This window comes from Chrysochloris asiatica, unplaced genomic scaffold (genome assembly GCF_000296735.1).
Source record: "Chrysochloris asiatica unplaced genomic scaffold, ChrAsi1.0 scaffold00079, whole genome shotgun sequence".
Classification (NCBI taxonomy): Eukaryota; Metazoa; Chordata; class Mammalia; order Afrosoricida; family Chrysochloridae; genus Chrysochloris; species Chrysochloris asiatica.
In genome coordinates, this window is record NW_006408597.1 from 1,912,058 (window position 1) to 1,924,693 (window position 12,636).

Consider the following 12,636-nt stretch of genomic DNA (forward strand, 5'->3'; position numbering starts at 1 on the left):
AGTGTCCTCAGGTGATTCTGTGGCAGGTATTCACTGAACATCTCTGAACGGGACAGATGTGAATCTGGTTTCAGCTTGCCACTTCTAGCTGTTGCCCTTAGCAAGGTAACTCAACTGCTTTGAGACTGGTTCACGTTATGTGAAACAGGAATGGCGTTCTCATTGGAACGGGTGTGAGAATTCAGTTAGATAAAGGATGCCAAGTTCTTGGCCCCCCACTGCCATCAAGTTGATCCTGACTCAGTAACCCTAAAGGACAGAGTAGAGCTGCCCTCTAGGGTTTCCAAGGCTGACTGCCTTATCTTTCTCCTCCACAGCTGCTGGTGGGTTCAAACCACTGACCTTTCAGTTAAGCCTAAAGCTTAGCCCACTGCATCACTTTCAAGTCTGAGGGAGCCGGGGAGCCAGTGTGGATTCTGTTATTGTTATGCTCTGACAGGAGAGGGTTCTGCCTGCAGGACGACCCTTGGGAGTCTCCTCAAAGTGTGGTTCTCATCAACAGCAGCTGTAGCACCTGGGAGCTGGTTAGAAACCCAGCGCACACCGGGTGGACTGGAATCTGCATTTTAACTAGATCCCCAGGGACTTCAGGTGCACATTCAAGTTTGAAAAGCACAGCTCCCAAGTCACAGGTCTGTCTTCTTCTGGTCTCTGTTGTTTAGAGTCTGCCCAGAAGAAGGTTGTTCCACCTGACATCTCAGTCTTCTCACCCTTTCAAGTGCAGAGGAGGAGAGAGCACGACTCAGCCTCGAGATTAGGACAAGCGATTTCTGAAGCTCCCGCCTCTCTCATGGAGCCCTGATGAACCCCTTAGCCTCTGAGCAAGGATCTGTGGATTCAGGGCATGGACCCAAACTCTGTCTTGCTTTCTCCTCAGTCCCGGACCTTCTCCTGTCTGACAGAGCCCAGCATGGAAGGTGGGAGGAGCCCAGCCCCTCCCGAACTGGCCAGAGACTCCCTGTTTTCCTGGAGCCAGCTCCCCAGCTCCGGCTTGGCCGACCCTGACTGGTTTTGGGATGAGCACATCCAAGCAAAGAGGGCCAGAGTGGAGACCATTGTCCAAGGCATGTGCCTCTCCCCAAGCCCTCTGGGTTCAGGCAGTGCCCGGTCCAGGAACAGCCCCTGCTGCCCAGAGAAAGCCCAGAAACGGAAGAGGAAGCAGAGCCTTCCCATGCAGCAAGGCCCCCAGAAACCAAGCCCTGCCAGGGACCAGGGCAACAGGAAGGGGCTGGGGACCCCTTACATGAGAGAACAGCTTCACCTGCTGAAGCAGCAGTTAAGACACCTGCAAGAGCATGTCCTGCAGGCTGCTGAGCCCAGAGGTCCAGCCCAGGGCCCAGGAGACTCAGACAAGGGGAAGGGCCCTCTGAGAGTAAAGCAGAGGAGTGGCGGAGGCTCTAGTCCTTGGACTGTGGACAGCGCCCTCCATCAGGGCTCCAACAGGGACCTCTCCAGGGTGGACAGACACAGAATGTCTGAGGCACCCGGGTTCCTTCCTTCTGGAGCAGATCTGCGGGAGATTCTAAGAGAGGAATTGACCAGAGCAATGTCCCAGACTGTGGACTCAGTATTACAAAAGGTATTATTGGAGCCACCAGGCCACTTGGTTCAGGCAGGCCGAAGCTTCCAGGGCCTAGCACCAGAGGATAGAAGCGAGCCCTCCCCTTCCGAGGGAGGTGCCTACAAAGAACCACATTCTCTGGCTATCTTGCCAAGGAGGGCCCAGCCACAGACTGGGGTTCCAATGGGGCACTTATCACTGGCCAAGCCCCTAGATTCGCCTAGGTACCCTGACTCTCCAAGAATGATCCCTAAATCCTACCAGGACCTCCCAACAAACTGTCCTTTGGCTGTGCCTTCCTGCATCCCAGAAAATCAGATTCTTAGCCAGCTACTGGGTCATGGGTCCAATGGCCATTGGAGTGACAGTCCCCTGCAGGACTCAGCTTCCCCAAGCCACCCCTCCTCAGAGTCTGTCCTGAGACCTTGGGGAGCTATCAGACTGCGGCGACCATCGACTTTGAGCCAGCAGCAGTACTCTGGGCCTTTCACCGCTGCCCACCTGGTGAAGATGGAGCAGGTTGGCCTGCAGGCTGTTACCGAGGCGCTTCCCTTCTCTTCAGCCCACATATCCTTTACCAGTGATTGAGGTTCTCATTGTCACTGCCCAAAGAAACAGGCAAGCTAGAGGAGAAAGAGAGGACAGACAATTGTGTGGCTTAGGGAATCACTTTGTTTTCAGGATGGCGTCTTAATGTTGCTTTCACTTCCCTATGGTGAAAGTGGTGACCACACTCTGCGATCCAAGGATACTATAATGTTCACTTACCTTCTTTTGCGGCTCATCAGATTCCATCTTTACTTCTAATTCCTTTGGGCCCAAATGTTTGTTTTTAAACTTAAGTGGGCTTCCAAAATACGGGAACTATACTGTGGGAGGTAGAGCCCCATAGTGTAGTTGTCAGCTGGCTATACACCTCAGCTGAGACGGTCCAAGGAAAGACCTTACCTGAGGCATGGCCCTCCAACCCTACGACTTTATAGGCAAAACCCTGCATGGTTTAGGTCAATCATGGGAACATGTGAAAGACCAGAAACTTCTGGGGTAGATAGGAAAGGAGAAGTTGTCCTCATGGACCAGACCTGGAGAGGCAGTTGGAAGAAGTAAGAAGCCGTTAGGTTAAGAAATAAGGTCCAAGCTACAGTTGGGAGGGCTGGCCAGGCAGGAGAGGAAGCTTCCATAGGGAAGCCTCAGGCCCAGACTGGGCTACAAGGTTCTGGGTCTTCTTGTCTCATCTCTACAATCCTTAAAACAAAATAAAACAAACAAAAGAACCCAGTTGCCATCAAGTCAATTTGGACTTGACGTCAATCCATGTGTGTCAGAGCAGAACCTTAAGCCAAAGGTTTTCAGTGGCTGACTTTTCAGAAGTGAGTTGCCAGACCTTTCAGTTAGCCGCCCAGTATGTTAAAATTTGAACCATCTGAGGACTCTTTTTGGGACCCTTTGTTGTTGTCATTAAGTACAGCTGAGTCAGTTCCGACTCATAGTGACACTACTATAGGGTTTCTGAGTAGGGACTGGTGAGTTTGAACTGCCAACCTGTGGTTAAAACCAACATATGGTCGAGTACTTTCTGACCACACCAGTACTCCAACTTAAGCACTGTTCCCGAGCAATAGCTGTTGAATGAGAAGAAAAATTAGCTTGGGTAAATTTGGGGGTCTTGACTGAAGGATTTCTCAGAGCCTTTGACAAGCTTGAAATTTGATATGAAGCTCTAAGAGGAGAATATAAGCAACTTCCAACTCCACAGCACAAAAACAACTCTGTAAGGACAAGAGGTCTTTTCCCAACAAGAATCTTAAAGTTCCTAACAGTACATTTTAGATGCTGCTTTTGTTGCTTTGGATGTAGTTGCTCCTGGGCAGCGGGGAACCTGGTTTCCAGAGGTCCATGTGTTCACACGTGGGTATGTTCACACGTATATCATCCCACTCCACAACCCCTCTTGGAGTCCTAGTGTGGAGCTGTAGGATAAGCACTAGACTGCAAGGTCGGTGGTTCAAACTCATCAGCTGCTCCTCTGAAACCCTATACAAGGTCGCTTTAAGTCAGAACTGACTCGATGGCACTTAACAAGAACAACTTATTCCCCCCAGGCAAGCTACCACGAAGGCAGCGGAATGAGGTAAAGTGGTGGGACCAGCTCACTTCCAATCTGGCCCGCTTTTGCGTCCTAAAGGCTTTTAGCGCCCCCTGCTGGTCACAGATGTTGTACACACTCCCAAACTCGAGGCAGTGAGCAACTTTCAAATCCAACTCTTGAGAACATCTCGCATGGCCTCTGCAGGCTGTAGAGAATCTTTTTGAAGGTAAGGAGATGCCTACGTAGATCTGTTTTCTTGTCAGGTACTCCCCACTAAAGTCAGGCATTGGCAAAAGAACCTCAAGAAGACTTAACCCCCAAAGATTCTTTCCTGTATGGCCTGGCATAGGGGAGGGGGCATGCTAGCATGCCTGATTTTGTCTAGTGAAATGAGGACTGAGTTCAGAGAGATTCTGGAGATTTGGGGGCCGTTCCTAAGAAGGACCTCCACCAGGTCTGACTGCATGGGGAATGATTTGGGGCCCCAGGCAGCATCTTGGCACCTATGGGCTGCCTATATTCCAGCATTAGAGGCTCATTCTTTTTTTTTTTTTAATGTTTTATTGTGAATTATGTGATAGTTTACATGGGAGAACATTAGTTTTACATTCATCCTATAGTATATCATTCCATTGCTATGGTTACAATCCCCTCTATGCATCACCAACCATCCAAAGAGTATACACTACAAACATGCCCCCCGGTCATCAGCACACAGCCCCTCTCCCTCTCTGTGTCTAAAGTCCCCAACAGCTCCATCTCTCCATGTCATCGTCTCTGCTTCCATCTCTGGCGTGACGTCACTGCTTCTCTGGGTATGGTCCTGCTCTCTGCTCTTCTCCCTTGATGGTCCTAGGGACCTCGGCTCTTAGGCTGAAAAGTTAATCACTCCCTTCCTTGCTAAAAAACGTCTACCTTTACATTTCCAACCCTCATAAGCAGTCCAGATAACAATTATTCACTATTGTATCACAAGAGCTCCATCCGGATTTCATTTCATCAGCCCCGCCTAGACAGATTGTATACTACTCAGTGGGGATTCTACCTTCCTCCAGGCCCTATGAATCTAGCTTCCCTCTTGAAAGCTTGCAAGCCAGTCACTTTTTGTAGAGGCTCATTCTTAAGTTCATAAACGCTGCCTAGGAGCAAGTTGCTTTCAAATGTGAGAGAATTTTCACTTAGGTGATATTCCTGGGAAACAGGCAGAGCAGGTATGAGGAGGTAACAATGGCATAGGATGTGTTGAATGCAAACTGATGATATTGTCTGTAAACCTTCACTCAATTCACAATAAAAAGTTTAAAAATCTAAAACAAGAAATCAGTGGGCTAAGGATGCACACACTCCACCACAATTCTGAAAGCCAGAGAGCTCTGGAAACAGCTGTGTTGTTTGGTTTTCCCCTCTCAGAGTGAAATATTTTGTGTGTGGCAAAACCTGATCTGCACTCACTGGGGGCCACTTAACAGACTTTCTTGGTTCCACTAAGGCAGGGGTGGGAAAAATCTGGCCCACACGCTGTTTAAGACCAGTAAAATCATTTGGTCTGGCCCTGCCAACGCAACCACAGTTCTAGCCATCACATTTGTTGTTGTTAAATGCTGTCGAGTCGGTTCCAACCCACAGTGACCCTTATAGGGTTTCCAAGGAGTGGGTGGTGAGCTTGAACCACGGACCTGGTGGTTAAAACCAACTTTGCCGTCTGGCGCATTAACCCACTGCACTACACCAGGACTCTAGCCATCACATTAGGGGTGAGTTAATTAAATACTTGACCAAATAGTAGGCAATACAATTTTTAAGTTGATAATTTTGTATGGCTGGCGAAGGATGTTATAAATTTTGGCAGAAAAAAAAGTTCCTCTCCCTTGCGCGGAAGGATCCAAGTTTCATTTGGCTGTGGAATTATCAACGTATTGAATGAACAAAGGCCGCCAGACCCCGTTGCACTGTTAATGGCACACACACCATGGGCCCTTTACAACTGTACAGCCATTCTGAAATTAGAAACCAGAGTTTTTGCAAAGGTGTTGTGGGCCGCTATATCTCTCAGTCCTCAAGCTTCCACTTGTAGAAGCAGGTGTGTGAAGTAGGGACAGAATAGCAAACTGATTTGCCCAGACAGCAATTGTGGAGCCAGGGTTCAATCCAGACTCTGATATTCAAGGCCTGTCTTTTACCACGACACTGTGTAACTTGGAAATGAGGCTCAGAGAAGTGAAGTGGCTTGCCCGAGGTCAAAATCGGTATCTGAAACTGGATTCTGATTCCCAAATCCAGGAGTTTCCACAACACTTTTATGAACCTGCTAAGGGAATAAGGAGTAGGGTCGTGGGGCAGCCTGGGTGCTGGGGCCCGTTAGAACTGAGAAGTCTTGATTGTCCTAAAGCTACAGCTCTCTGGTTATGCTTCTCACCCACCCGGAGGATGGTTTCTGGGACTGCTACGGGTTTTTGTGTCAGAATCCCTACCCCTTGCTCTAGCAGAAGGGAAAGGAATCCGTTTCCAGGATGAGGTAGGGTTTGGAATATAATTTCCACATTGGATATGGATTGTTGTTGTTGTTGTTGTTGTTCTTGCTCTGACAGGAGGATCAGCCCTGTGCTTATCCTTCAGTAACACACCAGGACTCCACGTGTATGGATTAAGGTTGACTAATTTAATCACTCACTCATTTTTTCAGCCAATGAACATTTATTGAACACCTACTATGCGCAGCGTTAACCATGGGGAATACAAAGGTGAAAAGACAAAGCCTTTGCCCTTAAGGAGCTCACATTCTAAGTGGGGAGAAACATGCTGTAAAAATTCCAGTAGGGTCACTGCTACAACAAAGAGCCCAGAGTAAACCCACCCACTGCCCTCGAGTGATTCTGACCGAGACCTGACAGGACTTTGTAGAACCACCCTATAGGATTTCCAAGGCTGAAAAATCTTCATGCCTCACTTTCTCCTGTGGAAGGGTTGGTAGGATCAAACCACACACCTTTCACTTTCATCAGCAGTCAATGTTTACCCAGGGTAAGGCAGGGCTGATTCCGTAGGAAAGGGGTCACGGAGGGAGCAGCTGAGCTGAGACATGAAGGAGGAGGAAGAGTTCTGCCAGGTCAGTGGAGAGCAGCTGTAGCTCAGAGGGGCAAGCTCCTTTAACAGCAGCAAAGTGTAAGCAGGAGTCAGTCTGGTCATGAGCACCTGCCAAGATACGAGCCAGAAGGGGGCTGTCTAGCCATCTCCTCTCATTCCACAGATGAGGAGAAGGAGGTAGACAGGCAACGTCAATCTCTACTTGGGGTTTTGAAATGGTCTATCTGGGGGAGAGATACTATCTCTTCCCATCCTGCAGCACATACACTGTATTTGAAATCATACAGGGCCTATGTTTTATAAATTCTATAACTTTACTATACACATAAGGCATCCAGCATACAGAAGGAAAAACAAAGACCAAAACATACATCATTCAGCCAACAACAACAACAAAACAACCAAAAAGGAATAGGACAATGATTTGGAAATTTTGATAAAAATGATTTGATAAACTTGTATTTTAAAGTGTTAATGAAGTCTCCTTAACACTGAGCTAAATCCAGGAGGGCCTGAATCCCGGTCACTTGAAGAAGGCCAAACTAATGTTTTTCTTCACACGCTATCCCAGCTCCAACCTCCTGAAGGTCTATTTCCCTGATGTTCAGGTAAAGCCCTGCGGTCAAGTTGTAGCCTCTGCAAAACTGCCACACTGCTGTGGGGTTTGCCCCCGAGTGAGGCAAGTCCTAGATGATCACTTGCACTTTGTGTTGTTGGAGAAATCTGAGCAATTTCCAGGTCTGGGCAGAGGCGCTGATGAATCAGCACAATAATTGGGCTGGGACTGGGTATTGGAAATGTTAAGCCTTTGAGCTGTAGATGCCCAGAAACACAAGGGATGGGAGGTGGAAAAGAGGAAAGACACTAGGAAAATGGCCTAATCTTGTTGGGACATTATGAAAAAGAAAGACTATATAAAAAGGCTGGCACTGTCAAATTCCCATTCAAACCCCTGTGAAGGTATATACAGCCCAAGTGTGACAATAAGGAAAATCGGCTGATGGTTGTAACTAGACCTTGCTTGTTCCCATATCAAGTTTCTGAGGTGTTGGGATCTAGAAGAAACCCGTAGCCATTAAGTAGATCCCAGTTCATAGCACCCCTAAAAGACAGAATGTTGTTGTTGTTCTTCTTAGGTGCCATTGAGTCAGTACTGGCTCATAGTGACGTTATGCACAGCAGAAGGAAACACTGCCCGGTCCTGCGTCATCCTCACAATTGTTATGCTTGAGCCCATTGCTGCTGCCACTGTGCCAATCCATCTCATTGGGGATCTTCCTCAATTTTGCTGACCCTCCACTTTGCCAAGCATGGTATCCTTCTCCAGGGACTGGTCCCTCCTGATAATATGTCCAAAGTATGAGAGACGAATCTGGCCATCCTGGCTTCCACGGAGCACTCTGGCTGTACTTCTTCCAACACAGATTGTGGTTGGTTCTTTTGGCAGTCCATGGCAGTTTCAATATTCTCCTCCAACACCATAACTCAAATGTATCAATTCTTCTACAGTCTTCCTTATTCACTGCCCAACTTTCATATGCATATGAGGTTATTAAAAGTACCATAACTTAGGTCAGGTGCACCTTAGCCCTCAAGCAGAATAGAACTGCCCTATAGGGTTTCCAGGAGTTCTGGTGTGGCACTGCAGACTAATGCGTCAGACTGCAAAGTTATTTGAACTTCAAGGTTGGCAGTTCAGGCTCACCAGCTGCTCCTTGGAAACCCTATACAGGGTCACTATTGGTCGGAATTGACTCGACAGCACTTCACAACAACATAGAGTTTCCAAGGCTGTAACTTTATGGAAGCAAACTGCCACATCTTTCTCCCATGGAGGAGCTGGTGGGTTCAACATTTTGAACTAAGCAGCTGTAAACACTGTCACCAGGATGCCTTGGGTGTTGGGTTGTTGTTATTAAGTGTTGTCGAGTTGATCTGGACTCAAAATGACCCTGTATAGGGTTTCCAAGGCTATAAATCTTTGTAGGAACAGAAAGCCTCATTTTTCTCCTGTGGAGTGACTGGTGGGCTCAAACTACTGACCTTGTGGTTCAAATTCCAGTACTTATCCTAGAGAGCCACCACACTTCCCTGGGTGTTGGGTTAGAGGCCGTTAAGACTTGGACGCTGTATCATTTCTTTATGGTTTAGGTCTTTCCCTCATACTCAGTAATTGGTTCCTGCAGCAATCTCTGGTTCTGATTCATTCTGCAGCTCTGAGTTGCCCCAACCCTTAGTCCTCTACCTGGCAGAAGGCCAGTGCTGCCACAAAACTGGCCTTGACCCTGGGTCCTCCCCAAGTCACACATAACATGCAAGGTTTTTCATGGGGTAAAATCTTCGTAAATCTAGCATATCAAAAAACAATTATTTTCTAACAGGCATTGTGGCTAATTCAGATTTTTCTACATATAACTGAATAGTCTTGGTAAGTAGCCCCGGCTCCTTTTAAAAAGCAGCCCTTTCTAACGTTGATGGAAGCCATTCTCATCAGCTCCCATGTTGAATGGGGTACTGACAGTTCTGAAGCTGAGCACCTGGTGGCCGGCGTTTGACCTGATGGACCATTGTTTGTACAGTTCAACCGCTGCATCACCTCCCAGATGATCAAGTGGTTCAGCAACTTCCGTGAGTTTTATTACATCCAAATGGAGAAATTTGCCCGGCAAGCGATTTCCGAAGGTGTCACAAATCCCAAAATGCTGGTGGTTCTTCGTGATTCGGAACTTTTCCGAGCTCTCAATACGCACTACAACAAGGGAAACGACTTTCAGGTAAGTTCGTGTACTTGGGTTCCATGAGGGCCTTCCTTTGGGGATTTGAGTTTTCAAAACTTGTTAGTGAGAAGGCAAAGTAGCTGAGGATCGATCCATAAATCACCCACAAAAATTACGTCTCCAGCACCTTTCTTGGGCAGCAGTTAGCTGCTGCAAACCCACACACCAGTCTTCTTTCTGAAGCCACTTCAGACTCCTTTGTGTTGAGTGTAAGGCTAAATGCAAGGTTCAGTTGCAGCACCTGGTCCTGACTTAGGTTTTCTGTGCAACCATTTCCCATTCTCTCATCATATGTACCTCATCTTTATTCTCACTTGAAGAGTTTTATTATTTGTAGACTTTCCATAGCAAGCCATTTCACATCCTTTCTAGAGACAACACATAAACAATACTCAGGCTTCTCAGTCCCCTGGGGACCTCTGTGGAGGCACACTGGTGGCATCTTAAGAGGTAAAGCTTCAGGAAAGGGTGAGCATGTGGACTGAGATTTGCTGGCAACAGCTCCTAGTCAAGAGGCATGCTATTTTTCACAAGCCCCTGCCCACTGGCCTCATACTCTACCAGAGCTGGTGTGTCTGTCACTTGACTGTGGTCACAAAGAGCTGTTTATTGATATCGCCAAGAAAGGTAAGTGCTGCTGGCCTCAACTGGTCACTCGCTTAGCCAGAGGATGCCTGGAAACCCAAGCCCACCTGTGGGGAAAACAGGCTGTGCTTCATCTCTGAGGCTCTGGGGCCAGCGTGGGAAGGTGGCACATCTTCCCTGTGGATGAGGTTGTTTGGCGCGCAGTGGGGGCAAGCCCCAGGCTGGATCTGGAGAACCTGTGGGTGGCCCCATCATCTATGCCAGATCCTTGAGTTCCCTCCTAGTTGGTTTTAGAAGCAGAGATGATTCCAAGTCCCTCAGAGGTGGGAGGAGCCCCTCAGGAGGGAGGGCTTGGGGACATGGCTTCCCACAGCAGGCACTAAGGAAAAGGCTACTAAAAACCTCTTGTGAACCACAGATCTCATTTCAGCCAATCAGTTTCCCACTTACTAAAATGTCACTGTTTTTGGATGTCATTCCAAACTGATTGGTAGCAACTCTTAGAAAGGGATGTCTCATCAGGATGTCATCTTATGGTTTGTATTTGATGAAGGAACAGGTGATTCCAGGGGCTGTAAAAATCAGAGACCAGTGGGGGCAGTGATGTTCACATCAGTGGCACCAGGCAGTAAGGTCTATGAAGTGGCAGAATGTCATGGCCTCACGTTTTTTCTTTCTTGTGGGTCTCTTTGGGAACGCAGGTCCCAGACTGCTTCTTGGAAATCGCCAGCTTGACATTACAGGAGTTCTTCAGAGCTGTCTCCGCAGGGAAAGACTCAGATCCTTCCTGGAAGAAACCCATTTATAAAATTATTTCGAAACTGGACAGTGACATCCCAGAGATATTCAAATCTTCCAGCTATCCCCAGGAGCTGTTTCAAGTTAAGAACCCGCAAGTGGGTAACATGAGGAGCGATTGGCCAGGGTTACTACATCTGTCTTAAGTGGCCATCAATAAGCTGTAGTGACACAAAGAAGGCACAAAGGGAAACCCCCAGATAGGAACTGTTATTATTTCTGATCATTTATCTCCTTTACATCACCAGAGATTGAGCCATAACCATGAGATATTTAAGGTATGTTGGTGATGCTCTGTAAAAGGAACACAACTGTTTATAGAGTCAGAAGACTGGATTCTTAGCCCTGCTGTTTCCAGGTGTGATAGACGTGGGAACATCCTGGCATGTCTCCATCTGTCAATCAGTTAAGAGGGGATCTGTTCTAACGTACTCTATAAAATGTTACGCAAATGCTAGTTTTCCATCCCCACTGTATCCTTGCCTTGGTTTTCAGATAAGGCCGTCTAATTCTCAGTTTTTACAAATTGCTGCCTTTTTATTTTATCAGTGTATTTATCAGGCTCCACTGATGTGCTAGATAATTTCACATACGTCATCTATAAGCTTTTCAGCTGAAAAGTAGATATTTGCCTTGTTTACAAAGTGGCCACACTGAGTTGTAAATGTGTAGTAAGCTGTTGTAGTGAAGGCTGTTTTGGGATGTCTGCTTTTACAACAAAAAGAAAAAATATTTAGCAAACTGAACAAAAAAGAAAGGGAGTAAGCAGAAGTGTCAGAACTGAGGTGACTTGACGAAGGTTCTAGGCTAGGGAGTTTGGGTTCGTAGGGATGGTCAAGGAGAGTGATGACCCCAAGGCCATCTGATGCTAGACTGCATGCTGGACCACGTCATGTTGCCTCCTGCAATCTCCAACAGGCCCCCATCCCAGTGAGCAACGCACATGGATGGGGCACACCAGCTGACAACCCACGAGGATGGGGCACATCAGCTGACAACCCACGAGGATGGGGCACCTCAGCTGAGAACCCACAAGGATGGGGCACCTCAGCTGACAACCCACGAGGATGGGGCACACCAGCTGAGAACCCACGAGGATGGGGCACCTCAGCTGAGAACCCTGCCGTAACACTTAGAGGTGCTCATCACCTAGATTCCTGCTCATCATTTCACAGTAAGCCCTTCACAGAACTTCCTGCAAAGCTTGAGTGCTGCTGGAAAACTTTATTAGCTGGACAAACCAAATTGGTCATCTGACCAATGCAATAGTTGCTTTAATTTTTTCTTTGCAGAAGAAACTGAACTGCAACTGAGAGAGGTAGAAAGCACCTTAGCAGATCCTCTGGCCCAGCCTGCTTAAACCTGGAAGGAGGAAACTAGGAGCCTTGCATAGATGAGCACCAGCAGAGCTGGCAAATTCCGCATCACACACAAAACTCTCCTGCTCATAAGGAAATTACAGTCCGAGGCTGGTCTTCCATGGATGAAGGAATTTGTGAAATAAACAATTTTCCCCACTGGCCCAACACAAATTGTGATTCACTCTGGGCATATAGGCAAGACATCTGCAAAGCTAAGTAACTGCATCTGTTTTCTGAGTTAGTCAGAATCAAGCCTTCCAAAGGGGTATGTGTATGAGGTTCGTACAAACAGTACAGAGCCAGAGTATGTATGACCCTCCCCTCCCCACATACACATTTACTCTCACAAAAGCCCTGGAGACACAGCAGTTAAAATGCTCA

General features: G+C 47.5%; 1 protein-coding gene across 1 annotated transcript; it reads left to right on the forward strand.

Moving 5' to 3' along the window:
- Positions 1-844: 844 nt before the first annotated feature.
- Positions 845-11,828, forward strand: PROX2 (prospero homeobox 2). Its single transcript, XM_006865605.1, has 5 exons — positions 845-2,128; positions 7,235-7,342; positions 9,314-9,508; positions 10,798-10,996; positions 11,767-11,828. The coding sequence occupies exons 1-5, from the start codon at positions 845-847 to the stop codon at positions 11,826-11,828; spliced, it is 1,848 nt and encodes a 615-aa protein (XP_006865667.1).
- The last annotated feature ends 808 nt before the right edge of the window (positions 11,829-12,636 follow it).